At 40.8% G+C, this 13017-nt stretch overlaps 1 protein-coding gene across 1 annotated transcript; it reads left to right on the top strand.

Moving 5' to 3' along the window:
* The first annotated feature begins 1746 nt into the window (after positions 1–1746).
* On the top strand, positions 1747–12131 carry LOC144513225 (uncharacterized). Its single transcript, XM_078244228.1, has 6 exons — positions 1747–2386; positions 5790–6044; positions 7245–7493; positions 8430–8546; positions 10764–10835; positions 11866–12131. Exons 1-6 carry the CDS (start codon positions 2356–2358, stop codon positions 11994–11996), a joined length of 855 nt encoding a protein of 284 aa, XP_078100354.1. The 5' UTR covers positions 1747–2355; the 3' UTR covers positions 11997–12131.
* The last annotated feature ends 886 nt before the right edge of the window (positions 12132–13017 follow it).

Raw genomic sequence — 13017 nt, 5'->3', positions numbered from 1 at the left:
GAAAGCGGCTGGGTCTACCACCACTGCCCCTCCACAGCCACCCCCTCCTGCTCCCCCAGGCGCCTCGCACAAACCCGTACATTTTTCCCAGGACGGCAGTGCAGGTCGGAGGAGGTGTGTCCACTGCCACCAGAGGACCACCGTGAAATGCTCCTCCTGCGATAAGTGTCTGTGTTTCACCATAAACAGGGACTGTTACAATGCATGGCACACCCTGAACAATTTATGATGACTCATTTCTACATATTTATGTAAATAGTTTATTTTTGTGTCATTCATCTGTGTGTTTCCATCATTTGGACCATCAGCTGTTGGGTTTATCAACAAACTATAGGCCATCTGCCATCCCAAGGGACACTTCACCGATTTAGCATTAAGCTTTGTATCAGTAGAAACACGGTAGTGTTTTCGAATGACCGTGCTTCCCTGTCTCGTGTCCCCCTGAGACGAGAGATCTCTGTATTGTGGGTCTGGAACAAATCTTCCGATGACGGAAAACGGCGATATTTGCGTCATCGGAAGATCTTTTTTGCCCAGAGTCTGTGGACTACAGCCAGCTAGTTCCGCATGTTTTCAACCTGCCCATAGGAGGGGGGGGACGCTAGCCGGGGAAAGGGACCTCGACAGCGGTGTGCAGGAGTTGGAGCCGGTGGAAAGCTAACGCTAGCCGGCCACCTGCTCCATCCATCCTGCTTGCAAGTGTCCTCTCATTAGACAACAAACTGGACTACATCCAACTTCAACGAAACGCCCAACGCGAGTTCAGAGACTGCTGTGTTTTTTGTTGTTGTGGAAACATGGCTGAACAACAGTGTACCGGACTATCCAGCTAGCAGGCCTGCTGCTCTGTCGCCGGGTAAGACTAGTGGAGGTGGGCTTTCAGTTTTGCACTTTTCTAATATTTATTTATATGTATATATATATATATATATAAAAGAAAGTTTGCCAGTGCACTTTGCCCATTTTTTCTATCAAATCTCTTGGGCGGAATAGAAGGAAAATATGGGTTTTGTGTTTTTATGCTTATGTAATGCTGTGCCTAAATGACTGACATCAAATCCAATCTTGCAAGATACCTCAGAGTATTAGCTTTCAATAGAGACCATGATGTGTCTAGACAAAGGGGTTCTTAGACATAACTGTAGAATTTATTGTTATATAAAATCCATTTTTGAGTCTTGTGACTTCAAATATTTTCTGTAGTAAGCTGAGACATGTGGCTCTGGTCTTGTGTTGTCTGTATCTCACCTAAATGTATTTACAGCAGCGCGTTTTAGTCATTTTACGGATGTATGACTTGGACGGAAAAAAACCCCTCCATTCTAGCCTCTGTAACTCTGTGTCAGTAAGGCCTAGAATCACCCTGACCCTGCCGTTTAGACCTGCATACATACTGTACATACAGATACGTCTCGCTTTATTAGATAGATAGTTGACAACCGATTAATCCTCGGCTCTATTAGTGTTACAACAAGGTGAAATATCTGCTTAAAGCCTTACTTTTTAGAGCTTAAAGTCACATCTATACATTATTTATTTTATCCAACAATCTAAAACCCAAAATATAATTAATCAACTAAAAGCAGCAAACCCTTATAGTTTAGAAGCTTGGAACAAAGAATGTTTGACTTTTTGCTTTTGCCAATACGTGTGTGTGTGTGTGTGTGTGTGTGTGTAAGAGAGTGTGTGTGTGTGTGTGTGTGTGTGTGTGTGTGTGTGTGTGTGTGTGTGTGTAAGAGAGTTTCTGTGTGTGTGTGTGTGTGTGTGTGTGTGTGTGTGAGAGAGTGTGTGTGTGTGAGTTCCTGTGTGTGTGTGTGTTCTGCAGACACACTGAACACTTAAATCTGCAGTTGTTCTCCAGTCTGAGCAGTTTACTTTGGGACAAACAGATGTTTTCTAACACTTCCTGTTAGTTTTTGTTTATTTCTTCTGATCAAACTGAGACTCGGTTACCAACCTCAAACAAAACAGGATTTATTTAGAACAGCCACATTTAAGCTTCTCTAAAAACGTATCTTAATTTTGTATTTTTTTGAGAGTTTGAATCGTGAGTTAAAGCCGTACGCGGATGATGTATGTATGTGTTCTCCAAAAAACAGCGCAGTTGTTTCAAACTTTCATTACCACAAAAAGAACAAAAAAATAAATAAATCAGGGCATCAGGAAAGTGAAAGGAGGCCACTGGCCAGGCTCATATACGTTTGACATTTGAGATGTTAAAGAACAAAACAGCAGGAAACTGTGGCCTGACACAGGCAGGCCTGACACAGGCAGGCCTGTATGAGGTAGATGGTGATGACGCTATGATACAGCCCCCCAGTCAGTCAGTCATCAGTCAGTCTGTCTAGCAGCAGCATGGCGATAACAACACTGTGCACCGTCATTGGTGAGTACTAGGCCTAATAAAAGTGTGTTTTCGTTCTAAAAAGTTAACCCTTTTGTTGTCTTCCATTGGACCATGCACGCAGGTCCTCGTTTTTGTTCCGTTTTTCAACACTTTTGGCACTTTTTTTTGCCATTGGAACGCTTCTTTTCACTAGACTACCATGTATAAACAACACTCACGCCAACTTCTTATTAGTTTTACACTTATTTTTGGAATTCACGGTCAATAAACCTCATTTATATGGAAGTTCAGAGAGGATACTGTTTCGAAAAACATTTCAATTTCTTTTTCAAATGCTACAAATTTGAACAAAAACACCCAAAATTCAATATAAGTAGAGATCCAATCTCTTGTTGTACTTGCGAAGGGGCGTTGTAAGGAATCGTCCGTTTGTGTTATTTTTTTTTTTTGGGTGAATAAAATTAGGTAGTTCAAAAGAAATCCATATTTCTAAAATAGAAATTTAGAAAACGGGTCAAATTTGACCCGAAGACAACACAAGGGTTAACTCCGTCCTTGTTTCTGAGCAATTTCAATGTTAATATCTTAACGTTAGATTGAAAACTGTGTTGTGTGTCTAGGATTAGGGTTAACAAGATCTCCATAATAACCTGACTTAACCCTTGTGTCGACTTTGGGTCAAGCTTATATATATATATATATTTATGTAACCTTTATTTAACCAGGTAGGCCGAACAGGTTCTCATTTACAACGGCGACCTGGCCAAGAAAAGTGTAAGCGTGCAAGACAACGTAGGCAGTTCAAGCCGGCACAAAGTGAGCTGTTAGGAAGTCGATGGATATGCGAAAGTGGTATGGTAGTCACACAATATACATGAAATAGACAATCTATAACATTGCTGAGATGTAGTAAAGAGACAGAATACAATTAGTACAAAAGAGATATCAGAAATATGGGTTTCTTTTTAACTACCTAATTTTGATTACCCAAAAATAACATGGATGGATGATTCCATACAAGGCGCTTCGCAAGTACAACAAAAGATAGGATCTCTACTTTCATTGAATTTTGTGTTTGGTTAAATTTTTTGTAGCATTTGAAAAGAAACGGTATCTCGACTGAATGTTGACCCTTCTGCGATTATCCTTCCTTTAATATTAGTCTACAAAATTCATAATTTCTGCTTTTTTAACTCAAGAATTAGGTATCATTTCCTATGAATGAGGTTTATTGACCATGAATTTCAACAATAAGTGCAAATCTAGTAATGAGTTGGTGCTAGTGGTGTTTATACATGGTAGGGAAAAGAAGATTTAAACGTCATTAAAGGCGCCAAAAGAGACAAAACAACACAAGGGTTATTACTACTAAAAATAGAAGAAATGGTTAAGTCTGGTTTTAAAGAAATCTGGTTTTAAACCTGCAAACTTGTGCATTCTTGTGCGTCCTTATTATCCTGATTTAGTCATCAAATCATTTCTCCAATTCAGAAAGTTTTAGTGTCTTTCTATTTTTCTGTGATGTTTTGTTTTTGTCTCGACGTCGTTGTAAATGTCAATGATTTCTCGAGTATAAATAAAGGTTGAATGGGATTATATAATCACCACGAATGATCTTACGCAACTCCGGCAATGACTAACCTACTAATACTACCCATGCTTATCTGTGTGCATCTCATCAAGAAGCAACCTGAGATAGATATAATCCTCTCCGTTAACCTGCTTTATGTTTTTGGGCATTATGCATATTGTCTTTTGTATATTTGCACTCTTTCCTACTTTGCTGCACAACAATTTCCCTTCGGAATTAGTAAAACTTCTATCTTTTATTATCTTAATAATATATAAACCACAGGGAACCTTTTTGCACTGATAACTAAAGACATAATAATAACTTTCATGTTACCACACATTAATCAGAAAACAAACTGCAACGTGAAGACGACTCATCAGAGCATCACAGAAACCGCCTGTTTCCCTTCACAGACGCATATTCATCTTTCTCAGTGTCTGCAGAATGCGTGTGTGTGTGTGTCTCTCTCTGTGTGTGTCTGTAAAGTGTGTGCAGAGAGCATTTGCGAGATGCAGCGTTATCTTTAAAGTGTTAGTTTCTCTTATCGTGGTTTTCACACTGACAGCGGCGACTTTTACAACGATGCAGGAGCAGAAGCAGACAGCTATCAGCTAGCAGACAGCTATCAGCTTTGGTTCTTTGAATTTTTTTGTTTTTTGGCCTTCATACTGTAGCGTTGCTTTGCAGACAGGCGGAGAGCACTCTGTGTTTATAAGAATTGAATATATATATTTCGTGAATAAACTTCACGAAATATCTTGGCGTCTTCCCCTCCGACCCCGACAGTGAAGGCAGCCGAGAGATTTGTTGCTGTTGTGTTTGAAATTGACGCCTGCAGAGATGAGAGATAACACGTATTGTTCAAAATAACATCCGCAGTGAAAGAAGGAAGCAAGAAGATGTGAAAAAAAAGGTTTGCGGATTGCTGAGTGCCCAAACATCGGAGAAGATTGCCTGCATGTTTACTTCAAACTTTATCTTTATCTAACTCTCCAACAAATGAGACCACAAGATGATATCTGTCGTTTATTCCTATTTCAACCTACAGGAGCGTTTTATTAATTGGTGCCTTGAGCGGTGGCAGAAAATATATTTCATTAAAAGCAGAGAATATAACGTATAGGTCACAATTGTACGTCGCTAATGTAAAATAATAAATAAAAAAATAATGATGCTCGCCTAGCTGCTAGCCTGGCATGCCCTCATACTCTGCTTCTGACTGGCTAGTAGTCCTTACCAAGGTACTGTCAGGGCACGCCCTCATACTCTGCTTGTGACTGGCTAGTAGTCCTTACCTAGGTACTGTCAGGGCACGCCCTCATACTCTGCTTCTGACTGGCTAGTAGTCCTTACCTAGGTACTGTCAGGGCACGCCCTCATACTCTGCTTCTGACTGGCTAGTAGTCCTTACCTAGGTACTGTCAGGGCACGCCCTCATACTCTGCTTCTGACTGGCTAGTAGTCCTTACCTAGGTACTGCACTAGCTACTGAGCATGTGCGACTCCCAACAAAGATGGAACAGAAGTGCGATGCCTCACTCTGTAGCTAAAACAGAGAGCTCAACACACAGGGTGAAAAGAGGAGCTGCAGCAATGTGCAGTACAACTAAATATATGGTGTTTTTTGAAAATGAAACCATGTAAACCTATTCTGATATAACCTCTAAATACAATTATGAACCTGAAAATGAGCATAATATGAGCACTTGAAACTAATGACCTCTGGGAGCATTTTTTTCCCGGCAGGGATTCCAGCAGCAACACAAGTTCAGTTATCAGTACCATTGATTGTCAGACACACAACAGTGTGTATGTTAAGGAAAGAAAAAAATCAATCTAAATGAACCATGATCTGTCTGTTTCTTGCAGCCGCTCTGAGTGTCATTCCCAACAGATCCCAGTTCTTCCAGTACGAGTCCGTCAAACTGAGCTGTGGGCCGCCGGGAAACTCTTCTGGCTGGAGAGTTAAGAAGAACACATCCACAAACATAAATGAATCCTGTGATAGAATGAATGAATCTGACTGCTCCATCACTGAACTTTACCCATTTGACACCGGCGTGTACTGGTGCGAGTCTGCGGTGGGAGAATGCAGCAACACCGTCAACATCACCGTGATTGGCGGTGGGTTTAAACAAAGGTGTAGTTCTATAGGGGAGAATCTTTTTAAAATCTCAATATATCCTCCTGTGAGAGGCTGAACATACATTTCACAAGTTTCTCAGTGATCTATAGGTCATACTGGAGTTATCCAGGGAAGTGTTAAACTCGAGGGCAACTGGACTTGGTTAAAGATGCTCCGAAGACGTTTCGTCTTTCACCTGAGAGACTTCTTCAGTTTTGTCTATACGGTAGAAAAACGCGTCAGATATGATGCAAAAAGCACCCTTCAGTGTGTGTGTGTGTGTGTGTAGAACGCACCGGGCAGAGCAGCAGCTACACGGTGCTTGAAGGTGACGTGGTATTAACGGTAGCGAGTACTATGAAAGGCCAAAATTCTGCGTTCACCCAGGAGACCAGTGTTCGTGTCCCGTGTGTCACATTTCCTAAACCCAACTGTCCCGTTCTTCTTTTCCTAAACCCAACTGTCCCGTTCTTCTTTTCCTAAACCCAACTGTCCCGTTCTTGTCCCGCGTGTCACGGAAACATACCTTTTATAAGCCCACCCACGACCTTTTCCTCAACCTAACTGCGTCCAAAGTGACGCCAATAGTCCCGGCCCAGCGCGTTTAGACAAAGCGTGTTTAGATCTGACGCTAAAGGAGACTTTAAGCATCAATAACAACGCCAAAGGCACCTGACCAAGCGTTCATATTTTACAGGATGGGAGTGAGAATGTATTGTCCTTTTAATGTTTCCCAGGAAACTAAACAAATACTTACATCTGGCCTCATGTGAGAATGCCAACAATGGTTGTTTAGACTTTGTCTCCGGTGTCTCCAACGACCGTAAAGACTGTTTATACCACTGTATAAATCATCTAACAACCTCACAGAGGTTAAATAGTTCAGTCAGAACTGAAGAAGTCTCTTGGATGAGAGACAAAACATCTCTTGAGCACCTTCAACGTTTTTCTCGCTTTGTTTCTCGTTTTCTTTCAATGTTTTTTGTTGCTTTTTTTCACATTTTTGGCAGGTTTTTAATTTAGATTTTTGGCACTTTCACAAACGTTTTTAGTGCTCCCACCCCCCCACCCCACCCCACCCCACCCCACCCCACCCAGTTTAACCCTTCCTTGCTTCCTTATTCTAGTGTTGCTGGAGTTTTGCCCTTTTCAAAAGATCTTAAACTGTCTTCTTGTCTTTCTGGCCATCTGTCATTCAGCTGGTGGTGTGATCCTGGAGAGTCCAGTCCTTCCTGTGATGAACGGAGACGCTGTGACTCTGCACTGCAGAACCAAGACGACTTCCTCCTTCAACCTCACAGCTGATTTCTATAAAGATGGCCGCCTCATCAGGAGCAGCTCTACAAAAAACCTGACCATCCACAGAGTTTCAAATTCAGACGAAGGACTCTACAAGTGCAACGTCTCTGGAGCTGGAGAATCACCAGACAGCTGGCTGACTGTCAGAGGTCCTTGATGGCCCTTTCATACATGCACTGCAACCCTGAAATTATCTAGACATTAGGGAATGCAAACGTCCGAATCACTTGGGCAGGACATCAAACGGCGTTTAACCTACCAGCTCATAAGTACAAAGCCTGTATAATAGAGCAGCTCATTGTCCGGAGAATTGAGATGAGAGGATTGAAAATGTAATATAACAACGCATTCTCATGAATGGGTTTGTATGATATACGAAATTATTTTAGTAATTATAAGTAAGTAATATGTTATTTTATAATTAGTTTAGACACCAAAATGACTAGTTAAGACTTTTTTTCTGGTGCTTTCTCTGATGTTTTTGTCGCTTTTTTCTATGATGGCTAAGGAGCTATTTTCCGACTTTTTTTTAGGGCTTTATGAAGCCCAAACTGTAAGTGAGAAGGCTATATGAGACATGCAATAATACAGTCAACATATTTGACTTTTTCTTATACATTAAAGCATGTCAATAAACTATACGTGTCTGGCCCTTGACGTTATTCTCATTTTCCAGTCTGGCCCTAAGTGAAGTTGAGTTTGACATCCCTGCCTTAAGTCGTAATACCGGGGCACGATCACCCATTACCTGGGTGAAAGTCTTGTGTTTTCCCCGGAAAGCAAACTCCGTTCCCCTGCTTGAAAGCCCTGTGTTTTAGGAGCCAAACATCCACCCCGACCTCCTCCCTACACTGACGACAGCGCTCTTAAACCCTAGGAGTTAATGTGGTGCTGACAGTAAAAAATAGGTGGAATACATGAGTTACAGTGCTTTACTTAGCTATATGTACAAATGGTTCATGAGAAAACCCTGAATATAAGTGTAGATATAAATCAGTGTGTGTATAGCATAAAGCCAGCCTCGTACACAGATATTTTTTCCCCCTTTGCATTGAGGCCAACCTTTGGTCTTTCTGTTTTTGAAGCAGGGCATCCTGAGTCACTTGACTCCCTCTGCACACGCATTCTACTTCCTGTGGTGGGCCTAGCGCTGGTCGCTCTTGTCTCGGTGATGCTGCTCTGCCTCTGGAGAAGCCACAAAGGTCAGGCTGTTTGAATGTCAACAAAATAACATTTTGCACCCTGCTGTTTCAGCGATACTTCTGTCAAGCCTGGAAGCTTTATTCTTGAATTAGGAAACATGAAATAAATAAATACATCTTAAGGTCCACTTACTAGCTTTTTCCTGGTTTTCAACTCACCAAAACGTGCATTTACATACACAACAGTAACAGGTTAAGTGAATAACCATGTTCTGCCAGTTCTTCCCGTATACATAAGCGGGGAAGAATGGGAAAAATTACCGGAGTAACTCTACCTCTGCCAACGTACAGCCAACAAGGCTTTTTCTTCCGGATGACCTTTGTCAAAATCACAACAACTTGAAAAGCGGGGACAACATGGACAGTTTTTCAGTGCTGTACATTTTGGACATGTCCTCAGTGGGTTTTAAGGTTTAAAGCTTGTGTTGTTGCTGTTGTTTTTGCCACCAATATAGGTTGCTCTCTGCCAACGTATAACTAGTACGTAATGAGGCTTGTTCTTCCGGTTGACCGTTGGACAACATGGAAAGCAGGGAGAAATAAGTCTCCTGGTTCGTCCAGCAATGGGTCTTGTTGCTAGTTCTGAGTGGGTTTAAAGGGTTAAACCTTGTGTTGTTGCTGTTGTTTTTAGCGCTGTTGCTTCCAACTGGGTCTGCAGCGGAGCATGTGCAGACACCTAACCTGAGTTTACTCCAGTTATGCACAAATACCCCGGTTACTTAAGGAGTAGTCTCGCATTGCCAGACCTTCCTCCACAGCGCTGCGGAGGAAGGCCCGGCTAGTCCACACAACAATCCGGGATGGGAGAAAAACGTGCTCTGGTTGATCGGCATTTCTTTAAACCAATCACAATCGTCTTGGGCGGCACTAAGGACCGGACGTAGACACAGTGCCTCTGCAAAATAGCCTTGGGAAGGAACACGTTTTGGTGGAACTTATACGTTCAAAAGTAGTTTTAGTCGTGCAATAGAAAACTCAGATTGGACAGATAGTCTAGCTAGCTGTCTGGATTTACCCTGCAGAGATCTGAGGAGCAGTTAACCATAGTCGTATTGTAAAATTACAACGCAAAGAAAGAGGAAGGTAATGGACATCTGGCAGAAAATTAGGGAACCAGAAAAATCCTGGAAATGAAACGTCCTCAATAAAGACTACTAAAGAAGTTATCTAGGTTTGTTAACCAGGGGATGAGAACTCAGATTTTAGCCGGGGTAAGGTCAGTGTTTACATGGCATTTGAGAAACCGGGGTATTGCCTTAACCCATATATATTCTGGTTTATAATCTACATGTAAACACATGACAACTGAGCTAATTCATTCTGCTGAGAAAAAGACACAAGATGCAGGGCAGCCTCAGGAAAAGTCAGTAATTGGACCTTGACCGTGAAAATGTTTTGCATGAATGTATGTCTGTAGTTTGAAAAGCGATAGCAAAAAATCTAATTTTAACTGGGAGTGTCTCCACCTACGTAACTCTGACTGTAGTCTGGACGATAAAACAAACTTACAATACTTTGAGGTCCTACTATTCATTTTAAATAGAGCAGATACATCTTTTGTTCTTAAGTGACATCAGTAGGAGAGTCATGTTCGTCAAGCAGGTTTACAAGTTTAGTTCATGACCAACCCTTTTCTTCCTGTAAAACACATAAAATAATTATTTTTCTGTTAGTTTTTTTGCTGATGATGATGGCATCTCTTTTCATACGGTAGAAAAGACTAGAAAACTTAAAGAATGAATCGGTAAAGTGCAGGTTAATTCAACTTCATGATGTCAGCCATCTTTAACAAGTCTGCATGTCCCACAGATTCTGATCTTTAAAATGGCCTTTAAGTTTAAAGCAATGTTTCGTATTGTTTGTATTCATCAGATAATAACTGTCGGATTTCAGGTTATTTGACGATTTTCTATTCAACCAATTGATGACTATGGATATTAAAAAGATTTTCAAACAGAACATCATGCTGTTCCATACATGGCTGACAGAAAAATATATCTTCTCCTTGGTGGTGAAATCAGAACAATATTTCTACCGTTTCCATATTTACATCTTTGCTTTATTGTCCAAAAGCTTCTAATCTCAAGTAGGCACAAAAACCCATTTTACAAAGTTTTCAGCAGCAACCTTTCCATTTTATTGGAATTAACATGAAATGAATATTATTTAAATGTTAAAATACGGCCGCTGTGTAACAGTGAGTGTGTTGTTCTGCAGGTAAAGTGAAGCGTGATGTCTCGTACACCGACGTTATCATCACACAGGAAGTGCAGCCCAACAGGGTCAGAGGTAAACAAAAGAACACTCTTATTAAACTCTTGCTTAAGGACTATATATATATATATACACACACACGCACGCACGCACGCACACACACACACTACCGGTCAAAAGTTTGGGGTCACTTAGAAATTTCCATTCCACTCAGCTGATCTTTAATGCAATATCTACATTGCCCATTATCAGCAACCATTCATCCAACGTTTCCAAAGGCCCATTCTGTTTACTAATCTGATATCATTTTAAAAGGCTAACTGAGAAAACATTGGAGAACCCTTTTGCAATTATGTAAGCACATAATGTAATATCTGGAAACTGCTGCCCTAGTTAAAAAAACAATGCAACTGATCTCAGCTGGTATTCTAAACTTTGTATAAGAAAAAGATGTCTTTCTTTATTGCTTAAAAAAGGGGCCAAAAGCCGAGACTTATAAATAAAATAATATCAAACTAATTTAAAAGTGGGGGAGGGGGGGGCACAAACAGGTTTTTGAAAAGTCATCCCCAGTGGATATTTCGCCCTAGCATATATGTGTGTGTGTGTGTGTGTGTGTGTGTGTGTGTGATCTTACACCATAACACACTCACAGTGTGATTATCAGCTGCCCGTGAGTCATTTCTACCACTGTGTATTATGATTGTTTAATTTAACTTCTCTCAGAGCCATGTGCGTGCGTTGTAAAGGGAATCCTGCCCTCTCACCTACTTCACATAGTGATCTAGCTCCGTCATAACTCACCATGGTTACAATAGCAACTAAACAGTTGGCACGAGATCACAGCTCCACCTAGACTTTAACTCTCCACATACTGCTGTTATTAGACTGACCCATTTTCTATTTATATTAATCTGATACAACACATGGAAACAGACAAACATCAACACAGGAGAATAAATATTAAGGCTTCAAAGCAAACAGATAATCTTTAATCTGTTAATCCGTAATCAACGCCACCGCTTCTGAAAGGCCTCCAGGGAACAGTGACATATGTTATAGTGTTTGTATTATTCTAATATTGTGATTCTATGCTCCTGGACAGATGTGGACGCTGCAGATACCTTCTACTCTACTCTACAACCGGTAGAACACCTGACAGGAAACATCAACAGTCTCACTTCCAGCACGTCAAAAACCAACGCTTGGTCAGGGGCCTATGGCGTTTGTTACTGATGCACAAAGTCTCCTTTAGCGTCTCGGTCAGATGCAGGAGGCTTTCAACATGTGGAAATGTATATTTTTATGATTTGATGTCCAGTGTGCTTTTACAGAATTACAAAGTTTATTAAAGAGTTTGTCTTCTGAGCAGCCTGGCTGAAATTTTTTCACAAAGCTGAGCCACTTCATTGACGACGGAATGAAGACTTAACGGTCGACCAAAACACTGACGTCTCAGTTTCTTCGTCTGGATATAATGAAACAGAAAGTTCAGTGTCCGTGCAATAAAACAAGCTGAAACTGAAGTGAAATAAATCCCATGAAAGCAGAGACAGTAAACGTCTGTAGTCTGGAGTTCCCGGCAGGTTAATGGCCTGAGAAAAACATATCACAAGTATCATACACAGTAGACACAGGTAAAAGTGCATAGACACACATTAGGACGCATCAACAAGACATAAGCACACACAGAGACACTACTGTAGCAATAAAGACAAACGCATTATTCTGTATTCAGTAACCAATGTTTTATGGATTTGGAGAAGGATTTGATAGATGTGATGTTCCTTAGTTCAAAGTTTTCAGTGTCAGACATTGGCGCGAGATTCATTCATTAATTATCTCAGATGCATCATTGGTCTGTGTTTTCAGAGTAAAAAGTCAAAGACTTAGAATTATATCAACAGCCATGAGCTTTTTCTTATAACATATTATGGTATATGTTAATTCCCTTCTACAGCAGAGTTAGGGTTAAAAGAAAAGGAAGATACTACTAGAAACAGAGATTAGCTTTCTTTCAAGTAAGATAGTTCCCTTTAAAATCTCTGAGTTGTAGACACAACAGAATGAAAATAATACAGCTGAATGAACTGAACTGCCATCAAGACTAAACATAGATTTGTGAGGGTGTTCGAGACTTCTTTCGACATGCCGTCATGTGTTCATATTGTTTACATAAGCATTTCTAAGGCATGCGGCTCTAAGTCTCTGTGTATCAGTTGTCGAGTATCTGTCCGTCTGTGAGGTCAAAAGTCGA

Source organism: Sander vitreus, unplaced genomic scaffold, assembly GCF_031162955.1.
Source record: "Sander vitreus isolate 19-12246 unplaced genomic scaffold, sanVit1 ctg154_0, whole genome shotgun sequence".
Taxonomy (NCBI): Eukaryota; Metazoa; Chordata; class Actinopteri; order Perciformes; family Percidae; genus Sander; species Sander vitreus.
This window is presented reverse-complemented; position numbering and strand designations above follow the sequence as displayed.

Bases quoted from the DNA above. Each gene is read 5' to 3' on its own strand.
- LOC144513225 (XM_078244228.1), top strand. From the start codon at position 2,356: ATGGCGATAACAACACTGTGCACCGTCATTG. The intron at 7,494-8,429 runs GTCCTTGATGGC...CTGTTTTTGAAG, and splicing joins CAGCTGGCTGACTGTCAGAG to CAGGGCATCCTGAGTCACTT. The intron at 8,547-10,763 runs GTCAGGCTGTTT...GTTGTTCTGCAG, and splicing joins CCTCTGGAGAAGCCACAAAG to GTAAAGTGAAGCGTGATGTC.